Source organism: Pygocentrus nattereri, chromosome 13 (assembly GCF_015220715.1).
Source record: "Pygocentrus nattereri isolate fPygNat1 chromosome 13, fPygNat1.pri, whole genome shotgun sequence".
In the NCBI taxonomy this organism is placed as follows: Eukaryota; Metazoa; Chordata; class Actinopteri; order Characiformes; family Serrasalmidae; genus Pygocentrus; species Pygocentrus nattereri.
In genome coordinates, this window is record NC_051223.1 from 22,867,319 (window position 1) to 22,891,339 (window position 24,021).

Sequence of the window (24,021 nt, forward strand, 5' to 3'; positions counted from 1 at the left end):
GTGTTTGGATTATTTGGCTTATGAGCAGAAAATGCAACCAACTTCTGAGACTGAACTTTGATTTTCTTTGAGATGCTGAAAGCAAGTCTCCTGAAAAGAACCGAAGCTGTTAAAAAGAGAAAGGGGTGGACACACAAAATATTGAAAAACAATATATATCTAGTTAGAGGCTTTTGTGAAATGTTCCGCTAAATATGCATTTCCTGCTTTTGTCTTTTACTGACACTGAAAAATCAATACCTTATACTGAATAGCTGAAAATTGGATAAATAAAGTGTGATCTCTGATTTTCGCACAGCACCGCGCAAGGGAAGCATAACCCACATAAGCTACCTACGTACATGAACAGGGTGGTTTTTGAGTGTATAATTTCTTTTGCTTTAGTGAGGGATGAATATTCAGATCAAAATTCAAGAACTTATAAACAAATCACAGTGTCTGCTAGATAGTTGAAAACATTGCATTGATGAATGATCGATGCATTGATGAATTCACAACAGGGTATATGATTTTGGAATCATTTTTTAATGAAATGCAACACAAATGCAATAAACTTAAGATAAATAACTTGTCTAAACAATGCAAATATCTTAGAGTTATATTCCCCACAATGTCAAAAATTACATTAACCCAAAAAAATTCATTCCCAGTGGGTCTCAAAGTCAGGATGTACAATGATTCCACTTTTTTTTCTGAGGCTTGAGCAACTTTCTGGCACACAGCTGTTGCCAGCGTCACAATATTCAGCAATGAATCCAGTGTTTATGAAAATAACGTCTTTTTCTTTTTTATAGACCCAAAAAGTGACTTACATGAATTTTCACATCTGATTTTTTTAAAGCTTTTGCTTCTGCAGTGTAACAGCGACAAAGTCATTTCAAAAGTTAGTCATTCTTAAGAAGTGAAAGGCATTTCTGTCCATTTCCAAAATTCTACACTGAACAGGCTTTACAGGCTTGCATATCAAACAAAAAGACGCATGACAAAGAGAATGGAGAAATGAAATAAAAAGGAATTTTTGGCAAAGCAGGAATGAAAGTGACGAGAGGCAACATTGAGATTTGATCCATTTTAAACCACCCTCTCACGCAGGTTCTGATTGTCCTTCATGATCACGTGACACAGGACTTCAGAAGCCTTCAAGTGCCTGAAGTGCCTGTTCATGCGCTGCATCAGCCGACCTCACCACGGCACCGCTGTTACCAACGCTAACCCTCCGGCAGCAACATCACAAAAAACATTGCAGAAACATTGCTAAAACATAAAGCTGCTTCAGCCATATTAAAGCAAATGAAATGATAACTGCACCATAATAAGTATGAACATTGTCAATCATCTGAAATACATCAGCAGATAAAATTGCAGGGCTCCCATGCCTTATAAACTATTTACAGAAACTTCATTCATTTATTGCAATCTGTAACATAACCCTAAGAGGTGCTTTGGTTTGTATTTGGGAGGCCGGATTTCTATCTATTAGAGCAAAACTCTTTACAACATACTGTATGGATCTGGCAATTCAGTGACCTTTTGACATTCTTTATATATCTTGACTACCTTAAGAGCTTTTGTAGCCTTTGTTCTACTCATAACTCACAGAGGACAACATAAGACGCAAATGAAACAGGAGATGAGGCTAAACAAGAAAAAAAAAAGCAGAATGGAAAATGATCATAAATGGACACACATAGCCTATTCCCCATTAGTTACTCAAAATTTGTGAGGACTGTTCAGCCCCACCTTTGCAGTATAACTCCTCATGACCCAGTTGCCAGAGAACAGGTCAGGTACAGTGCAGGGATGGCGTCTCTTCGATCACACATCCTCTCAAAGCAAAACAAAGATCCCAATCAAACTTAATAGTTCTCTCATTAAAAAAATAACACAATCAAGAGCAATAAAGAGGAATAGAGTTCTCTCTTCATTTATATTATATTTACAGTTTATACCTTTTTATATTTATATATATTTATAGATTTTATATATATATATATATATATATATATATATATATATATATATATACACACACATCAAATAAAACAATTTTACAACTATACACCTGAATAAGAGGATACAGTAAGCAAGAGGTACTGAAGTGTATGGCTTGATTGGAAAAAAAATTAACTTAAAATTATTTTAATGTTTAGTTATCTGGGCATTAAAAAATCTCTGGAAAATCCCTGGATGCCCAGAACACGTCAATAGACTGGGCTGTGCACCGAGGACAGTGGCAATCTTGACTTGAAGTGCCATGAAGGGTTTTGAGTCTTCAGGGTGACACCCAGCTTCATGTCTTTGTGAGTGTGTACACATGCACCTGCATACACACTCTCACACACTCTCATACACACACTCATACACAAACATACATTATGCCACAGTTTTGGTCCAGTTGAGATACAAAAGTCCTCGTGAAGTAAAGTTGATTACGATGACCAGTGTAAGATAATACAGCTCTATTCAGGGTTTCCAGAAGAGTGAATCTGCGTTTCACATCTGCCTCAAGACGTTCAGTATAAATATACCACTTAGAATACGTCCAGTGCCTCATTTTCACTGAGAACTAAAATATCATTCCTTGGCTGTTGAGTCTGTAGGGTGTCATCCCCCAGTTGTCACCCATTAAGGACCTATTACTCTATGAAGTTCTGACTACAAAAGCCAAGATGAGTGAGGTGCTGCAGCAAAGACAATTGCCAGCAACTCTAACTCCCATTGCATGGAGTGCCAGTTTAGTGTCCAATTACGGGGCTTGATCTGAAACCATTCTGAGCACAGTAAAAATCGATTGTCAGCCCTTTCAGGAACCTCCTCCAAGGAGGCAAGATTTCTCAGTAGTACATCCATAAGACAGAATGCTAGCAGATGATTGATACTCCTTCAGCTGTGACCAGCTGCCCAGTAGTGGGATCATATGTTCCAGCCAGGTAGTACAGGTCCTGGCTGTGGTTGTTGGGCTTCCTCATGTGGCTGAGGCGCTCATATTCAGCACGGCTAACTACCTGGCACTTATGGGAAAATGGTCTGGACGTCATTTCATCCTCGTGACAAGACTGGTACAGGGCGTGCTGAGAAAGCAGAAGAGGAAAAATGGATAAACATGTTAACACAAGATAATAAAATAGTTCTATAATAACAAAATTTAGGAGAATTTGTTGGGAAAGTCCCATGAAGGAGATAAAGCCGTTTGAAGTGTACCTTGCCATCCTGGTGCCGTTTGCCCAGTTTAGTTTCTTCTGGGTGGTAGAACCACTTCACCTTTACGACCATATTGCTTGCCCAGGATTCCCACAGGCTCTCAATGCGGCCAATATAGGGGAGATGAGGCCGGCCAGAAGATAGAAACACTGCACAGTCGCCCACTCTGATCGTGTCTTTTCCCCGTACAATTGCCTTGTAGAAGAGTTTCCGAGCCTTTCCCTTTAAGCCTCGTCTCTGATGACAGATATACAGTAGCACTTTAAGACAAACTAATTTTTATAGACGTTCACGTATTGAAATGTCTGCACACATTCTATTAAAGAAATGACCATGGCTTGATAATTGAGCGACTCACCTGAGTAGGGTTCCCAGACCACCTCCATAGCTGACGTGCTGGCAAAAATGAAGATGAATTTGGTGGTCTGTCTGAAGAAGACATCTTCTGTTTTTTTGGAAAGTCCTTGGAGGATTTGGATTGTGCTGTAGACGAGTTGCTGGGGATATCTTTTCTCTTTTGATGCTTGCTTGTACCATTGTTGACCATGGCCTTTGGGCTGTTGACATGCATGGCTTTAGCACTAAATGCATGATGTGGCAGGGCAGTTGGTGACTCTTGGAGCTGCTGCTGTTGGAGGACTGCATGACGGGAGGACATGCAACCCTGCAGGAGAAGTTGAGATGCCTCCTCTTCATCTGAGCTGTAAGATGAGTCATTGTCAGAGGAGCAGACACTAGAACTGGACAGCGAGCCTGAACTTGATGAGCTAGAGGAACCTGAGGATGAGGAGGAGACAGAAAGACGAGACAGAAAACGGCCAGTGTTGCGCAATGCTGCTCTTCTAGCATCTTCTTCCTCTTCTTCATCTTCATCCATGTCTGAGTAGGAGCTGAGGCAATCAGTATGGCAGTTCAACCCATAATCTGTATACTCGCCAAGAACTAGACCCTGAGATTGCTTCTGCATGCCAGATGAACCCTTGAGAATGTGGCTGCCATTCCTCTTGGTATCTTTTACAAGTAGCATTGGTTGGGAATAGTCCATCTGAGAGGTCAGTTCTACCATACCTTTGTTCCCAGAGACCTTTTCTATTCTCCCTGCTCTAGTTTCAAATTCTGCACTTCCAAGAAGCATGAGTGCTTTTCCATTCTTTGTCTTTGGGGAGGTAACTCCTTCATGGTCCAGTTTGACCAGGTACTCTCTCCTGTCTCCTGTCCTCTTCCCCCGAGCGTTTGAGGTGCTTTTATGACCAAGGGATAACCCAGATGATGGTTGCTGGTTACCAAAGGAAGTGTAACCATTAGCAATGCTACTAAAGGAATCAACTTCAAAGGACGTGCTGAAGATACCTTTCACTGGTGTGGCCATGGTGGAGCCGACCAAGGGGCCAAGCATGTCGGTCTCCTTTTCTCTCAGAGTTCTCTTGGACAGCCCATTGAACTGGAACAAATCCAAGGAAGGTTTCTTTTTGGACATGGCAACTGCTGGCCATGTGAGAAGAGAGGAGGCACTCCCAGTCACATTCTCAGACAGACATTTCTTTGTTGACAAACTGACTGATTTGGTTCTTCCTGTGAAGTCAGAGGGGAGAAAAGCAGAAAAGGAACTAGCAATAAACACATTAAGCGTTTGAGTCAGTTATTCATATTATGACTTATTTGCAAATGCTACATTCTCTTGACCAACAAAGTTCTTTCACAAAGACTTGGAACAACAGGATGAAATCAATATGTCTGAGAACTTCAAATGATGGTAAATCTGATTCCGTTCTTTTGTTGGGCTTTTCAGATAAGATCTGATGACTACAAGCAGTTGGACCAGCACATTTCAGCCTTCAGTTAGTCCTAAGGCATTTCTGTTAACTCTATAGTAGAGTCATAACATAACCCTCAGGCACCTCCATCCATTTCACTTAGTATATACATAGTATTTGCTCAATCAGTCACACCTGGTTCTTCTCGTTCACCAAACATCAAGTGATGCAGGTTTGTAAACAGTGTTATTGAGAAACTGTGTTATGTGAGAAAGATTAATGACAGTGAACCATAACTGGGTGAAACTGGGTTACCAGGTGAAAATGTAGTTATAAACTACTTCAGACTGCATGAACTTAAGGAATTTAACCTGGAAAATTCATTAAGAAAGAACCTGAAGAACTGGAAGAACTATGGTATTTGGAGAAAAGTAGGCCACAGTGGTTTTCACTTACCTGGCTTTGTCATGACGATAGTCTTTCCAGGTTCTGTGTTGCCATGCCACTCTGAAGATATAACACTCTGCTGAGCACTTTTCTCCTGAGTGGAGCTCTTTCGTCTTCTGCGAGTTGGAGAGGTCAGGAGGGCTGGAGATGGCTCTGCACCTGCATAACATAGATCAAATGGCATTTTCATCTAAGAATCTGTACCTGATGAAAACAAACAAACGTTCATATATATCTCTTTGTGAGATTCTGATTTGCCCTTGTATTAGAGGATCATAATGTATTGTAAACTTACAGTATATTTGGTAGCCAGGGGGAAGAAGGCGAATGTTATGCAGAGATATCCAACCTCGATCTCCATCATCAAACTCCACCATGACAGAGCCTTCCTTCTGCTCCTCTCCAGGGCCACCTGTGCAAGACATCAGTCACATTCAACTTTCAGTATGCCAAGAGCATCAGAAATTATTTATTTTTTAACCCTAAGAAATCACAGTTATGGCCATTTACAAATACAAAAGCACAATGTAAATTGATACTAAATATTTTTATACTCTTACTGAAAAAGCAGAGGTTTGGATTCCTAACTTTCAATCAGTACCAGATTTGTGTTTGTAAGTAGAAGAGGAGATCTTTTAAATTTGACAAAATTTATTGCTGTGTATACAGTACTACATTTTCATCTTTTTCATTTGATTTCTTGAAACTGAAAAAAGGGAAAAGTACAAAATTTTACCTGTCATCACAGAATATAAACTGAACTTCTTTGCGTAACTCATTGTTTAATAAAATATGTATAATAAAAATATGCTTTTACAAAATTTGAAAATGCAAATTGCTTTACACTAAAAATGGATCCTACAATAGAAATGGTCCAAAATTGTTCCATTAACTTCCCTTCAAAATTACCCATGTTTTTTTCTTTCTCCTGTAAAGTTACCACTTTGGAGATATGAGGATTTGTCCCGACAGCAATGAATTACAATTTAGTACCAAAATGCAAGTAATAACTCCCAAATCCTGAGGATTAAGTGCACATGTGTTTGAGAGTGTAGGAGGCGTGTTTTTACCTCTCCGGACATAACCAGGATACAGACACCTGGAACGTTCACTCCAATATGCACACACTCTTGTTCCATCAGTAAGAGCCTCCACTGTCTCCAGTCGCACATCTAAAACCTGGCAGAATGCACACAAACTGTGTATTTCAGTCAAACTTGCAACATGAACAACATAGCATATCGAAAACCTCATAGAAAGTGAATGAAATATTAAAAACAAGTGCTGAATTCAGTCAGTTGGTGGAAGAATGATTAAATGCATGGATTTAGACAAAAAAAATACAGTTGACTCTGTGCCATGGCACTGAAATCCAACACACAAGCTCACACAGACTGCAGCTCACACACCCCTCTAAGCCCGCCCATGGGCAACCCTGTCTCCTGAGAGCTTGTTTTGTGATTTTGTTCCACTGGACACTTTTTCAGTCTGAACTCGGTATCAAAAGACAGGAAATCAGCATCAATGAATGGGCGTCTGCATGGGAACAATGAAATAAAAGAGGGGGGAAAAAGAGCCTAAATCGATGACTTTATTGTGAAGCTGCCAGCTTCCCTCCTACTACACAGCCTGCCCTGGCACAGACAGTACACTGAGCGCTCTTTCAGGCCAGGCTCAAACGAAGTTGTTGTGGTGGGGGCCCTTTGACTGAGCAGGCAGGTGGGAGATTTAGTTCTTGGCCCAGATCTGCAGGTAGGGCAGTTGGAGGCAAACAGCTGATAAGAGACTGAAAGGCGGTAAAAGAATGAAGAGATATCAGTGAATGAGGCACCAATGTGTGATTGCTAGCGGTTATCTAGCAACTGAGGCTCCAGTTTTAATGTCTTAGGAAATGTTTGCTTTCATCAGTGCAGCAATATGTAATTTTAATGGCAGGTGGTTGTCTGTCTGTAAGATCAAGTGATAGGTGACCTACATTTAAACATGTTAAATTGACTCCATACAGTGAGTGGTCAGTATGCTGATTTCATAACAATCATTCTTGTCATCCATTTTTAATTACAAACTATTACCAAAAATGCTGACACACTGACATAGATACACACATATGTACACACAGGTGCACATAAACCCACAAACATACCCAGACACACTAGACTGATCAGATTACTGGTGACAAAAACACAGTTCTTGCAAGTACAGTGAGCTGCAAGGGAAGCTAGGTTAAAAAGGCTTCAAATCGTTCAGTATGAGAATACAGCTTGCAAGCATATGCTTTTCACATGCATGTCACTGCTGTCAGAGCAAAACCTTGCACGTTGTGTGTATATTACATATGTTCAAATGGATAAACTTTATTGTTTTTTGCAAATATTCACTCATTTCGAATTTGATGCCTGCAACACGTTCCAAAGAAGTTGGGACAGGTGCAACAAAAGACAGGGAAAGTTGAGGAATGCTCAAAAAACACCTATTTGGAACATTCCACAGATGAACAAGTTAATTGGAAACAGGTGAGTGTCATGATTGGGTATAAAGGGAGCATCCCTGAAAGGCTCAGTTGTTCACAAGCAAGGGTGGGGTGAGGTTCATCACTTTGTGAACAACTGCATGAGCAAATAGTCCAACAGTTTATGAACAACGTTTCTCAACATGCAATTGCAAGGAATTTAGGGATTTCATCATCTACAGTCCATAATATCATCAAAAGATTCAGAGAATCTGGAGAAATCTCTGCAAGTAAGCGGCAAGGCAGGGACGTCCCTGCTTATTTCAGCAAGACACATTCTGAACGTGTTACAACAGCGTGGCTTCGTAGTAAAAGAGTGCGGGTACTAGACTGGCCTGCCTGCAGCCCAGACCTGTCTCCCATTGAAAATGTGTGGCGCATTATGAAGCGCAAAATACGACAACGGAGACCCCGGACTGTTGAGCAACTGAAGTTGTACATCAAGCAAGAATGGGAAAGAATTCCACCTACAAAGCTTCAACAATTAATGTCCTCAGTTCCCAAATACTTATTGAGTGTTGTTAAAAGGAAAGGTGATGTAACACAGTGGTAAACATGCCCCTGTCCCAACTTCTTTAGAACGTGTTGCAGGCATCAAATTCAAAATGAGTGAATATTGGCAAAAAACAAAGTTTATCCGTTTGAACATTAAATATCTTGTCTTTGTAGTGTATTCAGTTGAATATGGGTTGAAAAGGATTTGCAAATCATCATATTCTGTTTTTATTTATGTTTTACACAATGTCCCAACTTCATTGGAATTAGGGTTACTATATATATATATATATATATATATATATATATATATATACATTATTACTATATATTACATATATATATATATATATATATATATATATATATATATATATATATATATATATATATATATATATATATATATATATATGTATATATGTATTAGTGAATGCACAATTTGAAATGTGTAATTACTTGGAAAAAATCTTGTTCAATTGTCTTCCATTTTAAGAAGAACAAGTAATCATCATGGAGATAGGAGAGTTTGCCATATGCAACCATATGCTTCAGCAAACAGAGACAAAAATGACAGCCTCAACCTTGGCAGTCACTCTTTGTTTTGCTTGTTTTTGAATAATCATGTACTGTGGTGGTTTGTGGATTGTATCATGAAGTGATATCTTTAGATATTTTGTGCTGAATTCAAACATTGTGCTTCACAATCTACTCCTGTCTCTAATATGTCAGTGAGTGAAGCTGGGGGGGATGGGGAACTGGGCTTGCAATAGGCGGTCCCTCATGTCAAAAGCTCGCTCAGGCAGTGAGATGGTCTCTTTTTTTCCCCCACCATGAAACAGAGACAGAGAGAGATGAATGAAAGAAGCAACGCACATAATGTATTCAAATGAATGCATGCCAACAAAGCGCTGTTGGTTTACGGTGTATAATCAGCTCCCCTCTCCCCGTCGGCTTAGATAAATTATGCGTGTAAGTGTAACCCACAGTTCAACCCCAAATATGTTCATAAATAAACAGATAAATAAATAATAAAACAATAAAACAAGCGCCCCTGTAAATCTCCCTGCGGGAGCAGAGCAGAACTAACGGGGAACAGTCATGTGCAGTAAGCACCTGTAACAGTATATGGAGGAATACAGTGAACTGCTGGTCCGGATTAAAAGTAAGTCTCTAACCTGGAGCGACACACTGACAGCAGTGCCAAAACATGAACCGGGACCCTTTTAGCAAAAATGCTGGATCCCCCATGCAAGGAGACACACAAGAACACACATATCTCAACAAACTGTCTCTCCACATTTATTACAACCAGATGTTGGAATGTTTCTCTCCGGACGAATTTATGCTCAATGAGATAAAAAATTAGCAATAAAACGCACATATGTAAAATGCACTGCATGACTTTAGTCAGATTTGAACCCTTCATGCACCAATCATGACAATTTACAGTTAGCAGCCAAGCAACCGCCTAAGCACGCACACACACACACACACACACACACATGCACACACACACACAGATGTTTAAAATTGGTCAAATTTGCCCGAGTACACGTCATTCTTTTTTCAGTGGTACAAAAAAATGCACATCAGAAGCTTCAACGATTCAATAAAATATATATATTTCAGTATTAATCACCTATTTATAGCTTACATTCTTTTTGGGAGACTTGCTTTCAGATTTTCAAAAAAATCCCAATCACATTCACTGATGTTGGGGTCTGGACTTTGGGCTGGACAGTCCATTTTTCTGAGAACACCAGCAACTTCTTTGTTTGATTTGAAAAACAACTTCTTTATTGTAATTTTTCTTTTTTTTCCAGCAATGGCTTCTTGATAGCTGCACATCCTTTCACACTCATAGTGTTAAGTTGTCTAAAGATGGGCAGAAACACCTGTGGATTTTTTCAGATCCAAAGCAAAAGTGGAGCTTGACATCTGTTCTACCAAGTCTTGCACAATTATTAGGTGTCCCATTTTATTTATATATTTTGATAATTGTTTGAACAATTCCAGCTTTGGAATTTATTTTCCTGACTGTATCTTTCCTTTCGTAATCAGATAATCTTACATATAATGTTCTCAAAAATACCTCAGAAAAATAAATAGCTTGTACTTAATGGCTTTAGTTTTGAGTGGATGTTAAATGAGGAGTGGTCGAGTTTGATATGAGTCACGCTACTTTGGACGACGCAACAGTGTCCGTATTAAAGGGTTTAAAAGAGTCTCACCGCTTCCTGAAGCAGCTGTTCCAGAGAGTAGATCCTTGGCCTGTTTCCTCTCTCACCTTCAATGACAATGCTGTAGCTGTGATAAAGAGAATCAGAGGAAGGAACAAAGAGTAAGACTACTGTAAATTCAGTATGCTTTTAATAGCAAGGTCATTCTCCTTTCCTTTTCCTTTTCAGTGTTTTCTGTTGTTCACTGTATTTCCATGGATTTTACAATACAGATTAGGCAGCACTAAATGAACCTACAGAGCCTTACATGTCAGGCAGGTCCAGTGTATGCACGTAGGCAGCATACAGCAGCTCGTCCTCCTTAGAGATCAGCACTTTCAGCCCATCCCGCAAAGCCTCTTTGGTCAGGATGCAGTTGGGCAGAGCTGGACAAAGAACAGAGGCATAAACACATAAGAGTCACATCATCACTTTGATTGTTGTATGGAGTGAAAATAATGGTCATTGACGGTCTGGATTAATGCATCATGTAAAGCTCAAAGCTTCTATTTAGCTTCTATTTTCCTTTTGATTATCTTTTTGTTGGACCAGGGCAATATTATCCATGCCATCTGGTAGCTGTTCTGTTTACAAAGAGGACTAAACTGATTGTAGTAATAAATGATTTGCTGTCATACAGAGGAACGAGTATTACCCCACTAATTATGTAATGCAGTGGTTCTTAACACTGGTTCCTAAATCCTAAAAAGCATTGAAGATACTAAAATATGCAGGACATGGGTACCTGACTCAATCTGACAAAGATGTTCATAAGAATGCGGTACATTTGTATAATATAAGATTCCTAAGAAATATGTTGATCTATTTTATCACAGTAAAAAAGTCCCCACAATTGTTTGTTTAGTGTGTGAGCTTGCATTGCTTGTCAAGTGTGAAGCATGGATAAGAGCAAAATCAGTCTAATTTTTCCAAGTGTGTTGTGGGTGGGCTTAAGAGCTTGCTCACCTGCCACTATGTTCCTATTTTCATGCCTTTCCTCTTCTTCCTCCTCCTCTCCTTCTGAGAAGCTGCTATCATCATCCATGTGGAATCCCTCGTCTGCAGTGAAGCTCTCTAGCAGCTGGCTCATGGCTCGCCCTTTGGTCTATTAATGTGGTCACAAACCAGAGCGTGAGCCTCCGAGCGTAACCCAGCACTCACACACGCATATATGCACGAGTATGCAAACACGTTTATGTTAGCACACATTTAAGAGAATTATACACTATTGCTCAGAACTACTTTATGCACAAATACACTATTAGCCCATTCTAGGCATCCATAACAGGTTTATTCTTGTGTGCAATTCCGGCATTGCTCAAAAGCAACACCATATATTCTAGTGACAGAGGTTTTGCCATTGCAGAAGATGTCTTGTTTCCATTTTACTACTGTGTCTCTAGGGCAAGGCATAGGTGATGAATGATGTGTGAGTAGGCCTACGGCTTTGTTCTTTATCCGTTTCCTTGCGGGGATCAGGAATTCCCCTCTACATGCCCTCTGATTGGGCAGTCAAAGTCCTCTTGCGACACCTTGATGATGACCTCACAGAAGGCCGAGGGTGACAGCCTTGACGCCTCTGTGGTAAATCTTAAAACTATTGACTGTTTTATTTAGACAATGCATGATTCAGCCTGTGAATTAGCAGGCGGATCCCATCTTATCTTTATTGTGGGCAGATTTATGAGAGGCCGTGATGGTTCGAAACACGCGAGGTTGCATAATCCCTCTCAGCACGATGAGTTTTTTATGGCTACCATGAGGGCAAATCGGTGAGATATAGGCCGCTGTAGTAACAGGACAATACTGATCGCTATGGGGTGCTACTGCTGCATTCCGTAAGCTGCATAACACATAATTTATGCACACTGAAATCCATGACAGCATCCCTCACCTGTTGGTTTTTGATCTTTCGGTTCCAGATGATGGCATCACTTTGAGATGGCACAGTTTCTAGCCAACAGTTTCTCCTCTGAAATTCACAAGACATAAATAAACAGTAATTATGTAAAAAGCAATATAACTCTGGTTAGGACTAAAACAACCCCATTGCAAAATAATACATATTTGAGGAAAGTGCTCTACTGACCTTTCCAAGGACTATGGCACCCTTCCTAGTTGTCCTCTCCAGTTGACAAGGCATGGATTTTAGCACGCTATTAGGATAAATGCTGCTCTCTTGTGAACCTTCTCTCCACCTGAGCCCGCTTGGTCTCTTCTTCACCTGTAAATTATTCCTCTCTGCACTGACTAGTGCTGGCCTACAGGGGGCCTTCCTTCTGTTCTTCACCTCCCTCTTGGCATGTCTCATATTCGCAGACCCTGAAGGAAAAAAAGGGGGGAAAGAGAAAGTAGTTATGATCTGGTCTTTAAATTTAATTTAAACTCTGTCTGAAAGTATGCAGTATTTACCAAGGCCTTGTCTCTCCTTCTTGCTCTTGACTTTCTGACCAGCTTCCGGCTCGACTGTGGAGAATGAGGAGGGACCGCCAGCTCCGGACAGCTGCTCTTTAGAAGATAGATTCTTGATGTCCTCTGGCACTTCTTCGCTGTCATAGACGCCATCATCTTCCTCCTCTGTGGGATGAAGAATCGATTTAATGGATTGACATCCTGACTGGGCTTCAATACTCAGAGGGCATCGAAGGCAATTACTGTAAAAGCACTGTGATGACTCTTCTCACTGTATGATTTGTTCGATACTTAGCAAAGTTCACATTATGTGAGCCAAATGTGGCTATAGTTGTCAACGTTCACAGGAACTGTGACAGTCATTGTGGCCAAGTCACTGACAGGTTTGACCACTAGGCGTTCACTGACCACCCACTATTAGCTGCCCCATCTCTGGCCCGCAACCACATACACATACACACACACCCATGCTCTAGAGTCACAGATCTCTATTGGCAGTAGCCCACTGTGGACAACGTGTCTCGCATAGAGCAGAGATGGCACAGTAGCAACAGTGTCAAGTGTCAACACAGTGCCGACACACTTGTCACTTACAGGGCACTCGTCAACACTCTTGCATGCCTGTGAAATGTGAAAAGATAACTTTCAGGGTAATTAACACAGCGCCAACAACAAGGCTCGGCTGAACCACAGGCTTAGCTCATATTAACATTCATTACAGTTATGGCTTCATCCTCACTTTGTTCACTTACGGACCATTATTTTTCATTGTGCTGATTAAGTCATGTAGCAGAGCAGGTTAGAGGGTTTGATCTGTCCCAGCTTTTTTCCCTCACAGGGTGTGACATTCTAAAATCAGTGCAATGGCAGCTCACATTGCAGCTCAGGTTTTGGGGAGGCATGCCGGAGGAGAAGTCGTTAATATTTTTAACGGCGTGACAGATGAGCAAGGATGGTGGGGGTCCGCTAGACGACATGGTGGGATACATCTCATTCCCTCTGCAGATAGGCCATAACTCACCTGGCTCGGACACCTCGCTGTCCAAAGGAGAGATGTCCTTCGCTGTCGTCTCCTGCATGCTGCTGGACAAGGCCGCGTTGGGCAGCATTTGCTGCGCTTGAGGCTGCAGGTGAGATGACGCCAGACCCAGGGTGACCTTTGCCTTCTGTCCTCTTCGCATCATTATCCGCTGACTCTCTAAATTCTGACTGACTCCTGTCTCAGTACTCCCTGTTGAGTAGGGCCACAAAAAGTTAATTTTAAAAATTAATAATAAATAAAGACTAACCGATGAATTACTTGCAATGGTCTTCTGGTATTGCTTCAATGGGAGAAGATTTTGATTGATTGCTGCAACAACTGTTTTGAAGGACAAATCATATCCATGGAAAATTTATGCAGTGAGGCCCACTTTGTTACTTGAAATAATTAAAAGGATGACAATATGATAATTGCTTTCCAAACCCTTTATTACTTTGTCATGCTCATATAACATTCCAGCGTTTGTTTATGATTTTGGTTTTATTTCTCTCATAGACAGTGGCCTGAGTGGCAGTGTTCTGTGTGTATACCTGTGTCACTCTGGCCTCCAGTCTTGTTGTTATGGGTATTCTCTGCAGAAGGGCCACAAGAAGCCTTCTCTCTGTGACACAGCATGCTCTCCACTCTGGAACCACGCTTAGCTTTGGCTTTCTGCTTGGAGCTCAGCAGTCTTGGCCTGCCTCTCTGTCTGCAGGGAGCCTTCAATTGAAGAAAAAAAAAAGATGAAGAAAGAGTAAAAGAAGGAGAGTGGGCAAGGGGAGAGTGAAGGACAGAGAAGAAATACCCTTGGAAGACTATTATGAGCTTTGTCTCCATACTATCTTAATACTGTGTAAAAAAAAAAAAAAAAAAAAAAAAAATATATATATATATATATATATATATATATATATATATATATATATATATATATATATACACACACACACACACACACACTATATTTTTCTTCCCCATTTCACATTTAAAACCACTGAGCAAGCTGTAACTGCTCAAGAGGACAATTGATTCTTACTGGGCAACAACAGTCCAGTCACCTGTGTGCCGTTGATGTGGTGGTAAGTGCTATTGGCCATCTTTTTCCTCTTCCTGTGTTTGTCCCCACCTCCAGCCATGTCCTCATCCGCAGCCAGCAGGCCGGGCCCTGCTCCCGCCGACCTGTCCATCACAACAGAGAGAATTCATGAGCGGAGTGGGGAGTGAGGGATGAAAAGGAGAGATCAGAGGGGAGCGGAGGGCTTGCCTTCCCTCTTCGTGGCTTTCTAATAACCCTCTTTTCAGCCTTTGATGAATGGAGAGGCAGGGGCCCCTTTCCCTGCCGCATGCTTGAAAAATTGGGATCTGACGGCAAACCGAGAAATATCTGAGTGAAGTGCTGGTTAAGCAACCTCCCACTCATAATTTTGTTTGTTCTTTTTTTCCCCTCTTGTTTCTCCCTCTGCCTATTTTATCACTCTTTTTCTTCATTCAGCACCAATGGTTTTAGGGCAGTGGATTCCGGCATTACATTAATACAAGCCCCTCTCTTTCTTATTACCATATCAATGCATCTCTTCCCATACAAAGGAGCACAATTCAGTGGCCTTCGGGAGGGCTACTGAGCGTGAGTGAATGAGTGAGCAAGTGTGTGTATGTGTGTGTATGTCTGCCAGCCATCTAGCAGACCTATTAAATTGAAATTGGGTTGAGCTTACACACACTCCATGCGGCCTATGGCTGGGCTCTCGTTTTGCTGTGTGCGAGTGTCAGCATTTTTGCCCCCCCACCCCCCACCGCTGCAGACAGCCACTTCAAAGCCACCACAGGCTCGCCTTAGTCACTGCTCGGAGGGGCGGGGCTGCTGTCAGATGGCCTGTCAATCACGCTGGAAAGATTGGCAGGCTGGTGTCAGAGGCTATAGTGGCGTGTGGTTGGTGAATGCCATGCCCCAATGTCCTAGCGACTGCTGGCACACAACAAAACAGACAACCGCAGCAGTGCCCCATGCAAAAGGTCTATCAGTATTCTACACACTGAACATGTACGCTCATATACAACATTAAGCATTTGCTTACATTTGCAATCATTGGTTGCATAATGCACATCTCCACAATTGGGAAAATGTTAGGAAGATACCAAATTAGATCTGGCTAGTTGACTAGCTAATCATGCTCCAGACTAAAATCTCTTTATAATGATGGAAATGTTAGGAAGACACTAGACTCCATCCAATTAGCTAACTAGCTAACCATATTCTTTAATATAACTGTCTATAACTTCATTGTCAAACACTACATCATACAATCAAGAGTTTTAGAATGTGCCAAACTGTCAGAATATCATAATGACAAACAGATTATTTACCAGAGATACATTTCAGTGCAATATACTGCATAAGCCCTGCAAAAAACAAATCCCAAGAAACAAAGAAAATATTTCACTCAAAATAACATAATGAGAAACAAACATTTTACACTTGTTTCTTCTATACTCCTGAAACACAGATGTGATTGGTGGAGGGCAACACGGTCCAAATTGATGCCAAACTCCAGGTTTGAGCATATCAGTAGATACAGGCTATGTCAAAGGGGCTTAAACAGAAGGCCTTGCCATTCATTCCATGCTGAACGTGTCCATGACAGAAGGCTGAAGAAGGATCAAATGTAATTCTAAGTCGCCACACTGTGGCATTTACTGTACAAATATTTAAAAACCTCATTAGGTAAGACTGACATATAAATCTATCTGTATAAATCTATTACAAATTTCTCTACTGACAAACCCTGTCTTGGGCTTCATTTTGGACAGTGTTGCTTTTCACTATTCTCACCTTTCAGTGAGCATGGAAAGAAGCAAAAAGAAGAAACAAATTCTTCTGAATATCTTAGTTTTTTTTTTTTTGGATGGGAGTACGCAGTAATTTGTCTTGAAATACATGGTCATAGTACCTCTGGTAGAATACATTCTCTAAATGTTTCAAAATCTCAAGTCAGTTTTATATAACGACAGTCTTTTAGCTATTTCTCATCTCATAAACACTTGTCTAAAACCTCTTTTATAAATGTTTACATCAGCAACTGATGATTGCTGGGTTAACAATTGCGTACTAGTTCACATGGTTGCTGTATTGTCTATTAGCTGTAAATAAATATTTTCCTTTTGTTTTGCACAATTATCGAATGATGCTTTTCTGTGAGATCCGAGTAACTTGTTCAGTAAAAGTACATGAAAAATAAATCAAAGCAATCAGAACCTGTTGACACATTTTCAAAAGGATCTTTCTGCATTGCTAAGAAATTTACAATGAAGTCGACTTGTTAAATGTGTTTGTGATTGAAAAAAACACAAAGGACTCTCCGAAGAGCAAATGAAGGCAGCATATGTGTGAAGAGGCATTTGGAACACAGCACTAAACCAGCACAACATACACTCTCAGGGGAACATGACAACAGAAAAAAGATTGCATGCTTATAGATATACTGAGGGATATAACCCTTGCTTGAATACACAGACAGAACCACACTTGCACACACACACGGGCCCAAAAGAGGACAGCGTTGGCTGTGTTGCGCTTCGTTCTTCCGCTCAGCTGTCTTAGTGCTGGCTGGCTGCCGTTTACTCTGGCCAGTGCTGTCAGAAGGCATCAGTGTCCTCTGTACCCAGAAAGCCCTCATGCCCCCCAGCCCTGCTACAAAGAACCTCCACCAGGCCCCCAGAAAGGAGCGGAGATGTGGTAGGGAGGGGGGCTTGCCTGCAGAGAGAGCCAGGAGATTCATGGCCAGGACAGATGGGTGGGGGGGGGTGGGGGGGGGGGGGGGGGGGGGGGGGTGTGGGGAGGTAGAGCATGGAGTGCAGTCCAAAAAACTCAGTGGGGAAGCTTACTTTAGCACACAAGAAACTGCTTTCTGTAAAATGTAGCCAGAGCATGTGCCCACAGTAGCTGATAATCCCACTGAGAAAAATAAGCAAAAAAGAAGACGACACTACTTGTGCACCGTGTGCAGAAACAGCAGGACAAACTTGATTCAGAATGACAGAAAAATGAAGAAAATTGTCTGCAGTTTTCTCCACTGCTGACATGAATGTAAACACCTGCATGTAACATACGCCCATAAACTCACACACACACACCAACCTGCATCATCAGTTGCCTGCCTGACAGGTACCAAACACAGCCCATCTCTTACCAAAAAAAAAGGGTTCAGAAAGAAAAAGTGGTAAAGAGAGAAAGAGATTCCAGCATACAACTACAATGGAAATGAGAGAAGAGTATGTGAAATAGAAGGAGATGGTATTGAGAGATAATGAGAGAGAGAGAGAGAGAGAGAGAGAGAGCTAGAGAGAGAGAGAGAAAGAAAGAGAGAGAGAAAGAAAGAGTACAGTCCTAAGGGAGTCTGTTGGATGACCTGAGCTGCAGGGCTGGATCGATAGACACTAACCTCTATCGACCGCCATCGCACTCAGCATAGATGCAACCATCTAGCCCTGATACCCAATCCAAGTACCCCACCACCACCCCCAACTACACTGCTAGGAAGCCCATAAAACAACTCCAATAACTCTGGCCCCTACACTCCCCCCCACAAAAATAATTCCTTTAAACAAAGCAAAGCTAAAAAGAGCCAGGACCAATCAGTAAGAGGACACGCTGACGACAGTGGCACATTATATTAAATTACATTAAATTTGATTCAAATGTGTACATCATTTTCACATTAATAAAATATCATTTTAGTCATACCCAAATCTCCACTTTTTAAAACTATTTTTATTTTTTACTATACAATAAGACTAGCAACCATTTATACAATTCATGTCAAAGAGACCAATATTTATCTCTCTCTCTCTCTCTCTCAGCACAGGCATGCTGCTCTTCAGCCTGGCTTTCTTTTCATCCCCACCTACGGCACCACAGCTTCCATATTCACTCACACAGTGGCCATTAGGGGCCAGAAAGGGGCTTTTTCTTATCTGAAGAAAAAAGAATGGAACTCTGCTCTGTGCGAGGAAAGTATTCTTTCTTTGACACAAAGTGCATCTGTATTCTACGTCTACTGCATTTGAATACAGTACAGAGTGTCTAAACCTCCCCAATGCCACAAGAGAGCAGGTCGCCGTGGAAACTCGAGCGTAACCTGACACCGGCTCTGGAGCGAGCTTCGCTGGCTGATTGTTTGGGCACGGTGAGGGGGCCGTGGCGGGGCTGCCTATTAAAGCTCAGTGTGTGAGCAGAGCTGACAGAAGCGGCCCTGCCCCCGCTCCGCCTGTCGCCACCCGGCTACGGCCTCCTGACCTCTTGACCCGCGACGACCCCTCCCCAGCCCCTGTGTCAACCCCGAGTCACATTCCTGCTGTTAGCAGCCAAGCGGGGTGGGAGCAGAGAGCGTGTGCGTGTGTGTGTACGTACGTACAGAGAAGGGGGTGGGTGTTTCAGACACACTGCCTGAGAATTCACAGCCCCCTAATTACAAAGGCCCTTCTCCTAAGAGAGGTCAGGATTACACAGTAATGCCATTCAGAGCAGCGGATTGATTGGGGGGAGAGAGAGAGAGAGGAGAGAGAGAGAGAGAGAGAGAGAGAGAGAGAATAGAGAGAGAGAGAGAAATAGTAGCAGTGGCTGTGTTAGCAGGTTTTTCCCCTCTTCTTTGAAGAGGTATAATCAAGTTACTGGAGTTCCAGCTTTTCGGTCTGCACATAAAATTCACTTCTTGCATAAGGTATAAAAACATACTTGTTTTACATAGCATTATACTCATATCCCATGTGTATTTTATATATTGCAACTGTCTGAACAAAACCTTGTGTCTCCAAAATGGTAACTTTACAACAAAAATCATGTAAGTTTATGTACAGATATTTCTGTCTTAAGTCATTCTGAGCCATTGATCCAATCACCAAAAGTTATTCACACAATGTAAAGTTCAGCTGCCATTTTCAAATTATGCCAAATTTTTTTAAATAGACAAAAAAGGAGATTTTTCAAACCGCTACTATACACTATACGGACACCTGACCGTTATTTTGGAATACGTCTGTGGGATCTGCCAATTCAGTTTGTGAGGTCAGGTGCTGATATTGGACAAGAAGGCCTGGCTTGCAATTATTGTTCCAGGTTATTCCAAGTTCCACAAACCAAGTCTTTATGGACCTGGCTTTGTGAAGCATAATAGAACAGGGCCTGTGTGTGTGTGTGTGTGTGTATATGTGTGTGTTTGTTTTTGTGAAAATTCAAGACAAAATGTGTATTTTGTCACACACACACGCACACACACACACGTACACACACTGTGTACATACACTGCTCAAAAAAAATAAAGGGAACACTTAAACAACACAATATAACTCCAAGTAAATCAAACTTCTGTGAAATCAAACTGTCCACTTAGGAAGCAACACTGATTGACAATCAATTTCACATGCTGTTGTGCAAATGGAATAGACAACAGGTAGAAATCATTGACGATTAGCAAGACACACTCAATAAAGGAGTGGTTCTGCAGGTGGGGACCAGAGGCCACTTCTCAGTACCTCTGCTTTCTGGCTGATGTTTTGGTCACTTTTGAATGTTGGTGGTGCTTTCACACTTGTGGTAGCATGAGACGGACTCTACAACCCACACAATTGGCTCAGGTAGTGCAGGATGGCACATCAATGCGAGTTGTGGCAAGAAGGTTTGCTGTGTCTGTCAGTGTAGTGTCCCGAGGCTGGAGGCGCTACCAGGAGACAGGCCAGTACACCAGGAGACGTGGAGGAGGCCATAGGAGGGCAACAACCCAGCAGCAGGACCGCTACCTCCGCCTTTGTGCAAGGAGGAACAAGAGGAGCACTGCCAGAGCCCTGCAAAATGACCTCCAGCAGGCCACAAGTGTGCATGTGTCTGCACAAACGGTTAGAAACCGACTCCATGAGGATGGTATGAGGGCCTGACGTCCACAGATGGGGGTTGTGCTCACAGCCCAACACCGTGCAGGACGCTTGGCATTTGCCAGAGAACACCAGGATTGGCAAATTCGCCACTGGCGCCCTGTGCTCTTGACAGATGAAAGCAGGTTCACACTGAGCATGTGACAGACGTGACAGAGTCTGGAGATGCCGTGGAGAGCGATCTGCTGCCTGCAACATCCTTCAGCATGACCGGTTTGGCAGTGGGTCAGTAATGGTGTGGAGTGGCATTTCTTTGGAGGGTCACACAGTCCTCCATGTGCTCGCCAGAGGTGGCCTGACTGTCATTAGGTAACGAGACGAGATCCTCAGACCCCTTGTGAGACCATATGCTGGTGCGGTTGGCCCTGGGTTCCTCCTAATGCAGGACAATGCTAGACCTCATGTGGCTGGAGTGTGTCAGCAGTTCCTGCAATATGAAGGCATTGAAGCTATGGACTGGCCCGCCCGTTCCCCAGACCTGAATCCGATTGAGCACATCTGGGTCATCATGTCTCGCTCCATCCACCAACGCCACGTTGCACCACAGACTGTCCCTGGAGTTGGCGGATGCTTCATTCCAGGTCTGGGAGGAGATCCCTCAGGAGACCATCCGCCACCTCATCAGGTGCATGCCCAGGCGTGGAGGCCACACACAATACTGAGCCTCGTTTTGACTTGTTTTAAGGACATCACATCAAAGTTGGATCAGCCTGTAGTGTGTTTTTCCACTTTAATTTTGTGTGTGACTCCAAATCCAGGCCTACATTGGTTAATACATTTGATTTCCATTGATGATTTTGTTGTCAGCACATTCAACTTTTTACAGAACAAAGTATTTAATGAGAATATTTCATTCATTCAGATCTAGGATGTGTTATTTGAGTGTTCCCTTTATTTTTTGAGCAGTGTATGTATGTGTGTGTGTATATTATATATATATATATATATATATATATATATATATATATATATATATATATATATATATATATATATATAAATAATAAAACAAAACATGTTCAAATGCTTTTCACTCAATAAAACAATTCAGCTTTGAATTTCATATGGAGACTGTCTTTCATTCGGCAGTTCATATTTTTTTAAAAGCTGTCAAACTTTCTCAGGCCCCATTTGCCAGTGACAGTAGGAATAATGCAAGTTAAAAGTATGGAAATAAAATAGAAGTGATCTATCTGGTCCCTATGCATGAACGTTTGATCCTCAAACGTACGAATGGAAGAGTGTCATCCCGGCATGTGGTGAATGAAAGATGTCACACGTGCAAATTACATGACAGCCCTGCTTCACAGATTTGAGCTTGGTGGCAATGGCATGATGACCTGTTGGCACTGCTAATCTCTCCTAATGACCTCTGATCTCTTACAGCCCATGTCTGCAACACTCTGACTGGGGATGCAACACTCCACAAGAGAGAGAGAGAGAGAATTCCACTTTGAAATTACAGTCAAGATTGCCCTGCTTTCTACAATCCTCAGTGTTTGTGATAAGGCCAACACTTAGTCTTAGATTACTCAACAATAGCTGAATTTGTTTGACATGAAAAATATTTAAATATCACATATCAACCACAAATAGAAAGCCGGCACTCTGCTGTGCTTCCCTCTCCCTTTGAGGCACTCCAAAACAGGACTTTACGACAGGAAGTTGTCATTTGTTTTATTTGGCGGAGGGCATTATTAATGGCATGGATAAATGCAGAGTGGGTAAAGCATGTGTAATTAAGCTCCAGCTCCTGCTTCTCATTAGTGCTCCACTAATCAGCTTGGCCCATAATAAAATAGGAGTTTTCTTAATCAGGTAGGGTAAACTGGTTTGACTGAGTTTATCAAAATGTCTAAGGCCTGGAATAAACAGAGACGCATCTAAGGAGAGAAAGCACATTCATCACGGTGATAACTTCCTGCTCCGACTTTGTGCAAGCATTTGGACATTTTATCAAATTAATATTGTTGGCGTGACAGGGGTTAGGAGGAGTTGCAACACTTGTAGATAATCAATGGAAGTTATAAATATGATTAATGGAGGGCTCTTTGCACTGATTAAGCACTTAGTCTGCTTCTTTTAAACTGATACCAGCCTTTGAGCTTCATTTACTTACACACAATGAGTGGCAGGGACTACGCTGGCAAGCACTATTTACTGCGGATGTAGCCATCTACATACACATACAAGCATGCAAACAAATCCAAGTACACACAGAGCAGCCATAAATGAAGAGAGCTCGGATGGGGCCTTGAGATCTTTGGGATAACTAAGCTGTGCTAGTTATTACTGATCTCAGTGCAGTTCAGTTAGACCTTGATTCCCTCTCTCTGCACATTTCTGCTGCTACAGTCAGACAAGCCCTTCAACCAGAACAGAAGACTTGAACAACCTCTGGGCTCTGCTCTGCATATGATAAAAGAGATGCTTGAAAGCAGTTGAATCCCTAAAACACTAAGATTAGTTGATCAGTGAAAGGAAAATGTAGTCCAGAAGAATCCTTAGGCCCTAACCTGGAAACTGCCCCTTAAGGCCTGTACGTTGGCCTACACTTTGTTTCCTTGCTCCTCTCATAATGACATAATTTACATTTGTTTCATAGTTACTAAATAATTCATAGTAGTTAAGTCTTAGAAAGGATGAACTTAGGGGTCAAGGGGTTAACACTGTCACACCTAATGCTTTTCCAGCAATACATTCAAAGGCAAGGCAGAAGTGTCAAAATGCCCCCAGAGTAGTTGCAATAATGTGTAGTCAAATGTATTAGCATGTAGAATTGAAGTTTACTGTGTTTATTATCACCATGTAAAAAAGTAGTATGCTGTTTGTGCTGTTGTATGCAATGTGTAAGCAAAAATACATACACATTCAGAATGTAATTCAGACCGCTAATTGCATGCTTATTGATCAGAGGAACAGTTCAGCTTTACCTAGAAAAGTAAATGCAACAATGGCACTGAGAAATCATGTAAGCAAGAAAAGTTGGTTAGAGGCAGAAAACTGCATAATTTTAGCTTAAAATGAAACGATTAG

General features: G+C 41.7%; 1 protein-coding gene across 1 annotated transcript in view; it reads right to left on the minus strand.

Moving 5' to 3' along the window:
• Positions 1-2,033: 2,033 nt before the first annotated feature.
• The window catches only part of bahcc1b (BAH domain and coiled-coil containing 1b), a 113,118-nt gene continuing 91,130 nt past the window's right edge, over positions 2,034-24,021 (minus strand). Inside the window, 15 exon segments of the mRNA XM_037544231.1 lie at positions 2,034-3,071; positions 3,202-3,438; positions 3,560-4,773; positions 5,412-5,561; positions 5,698-5,814; positions 6,473-6,581; positions 10,641-10,716; positions 10,897-11,014; positions 11,595-11,733; positions 12,523-12,600; positions 12,718-12,950; positions 13,041-13,205; positions 14,062-14,271; positions 14,613-14,781; positions 15,120-15,240. Of these exon segments, the coding sequence (XP_037400128.1) occupies positions 2,862-3,071; positions 3,202-3,438; positions 3,560-4,773; positions 5,412-5,561; positions 5,698-5,814; positions 6,473-6,581; positions 10,641-10,716; positions 10,897-11,014; positions 11,595-11,733; positions 12,523-12,600; positions 12,718-12,950; positions 13,041-13,205; positions 14,062-14,271; positions 14,613-14,781; positions 15,120-15,240 (3,346 nt within the window). The 3' untranslated portion in view covers positions 2,034-2,861.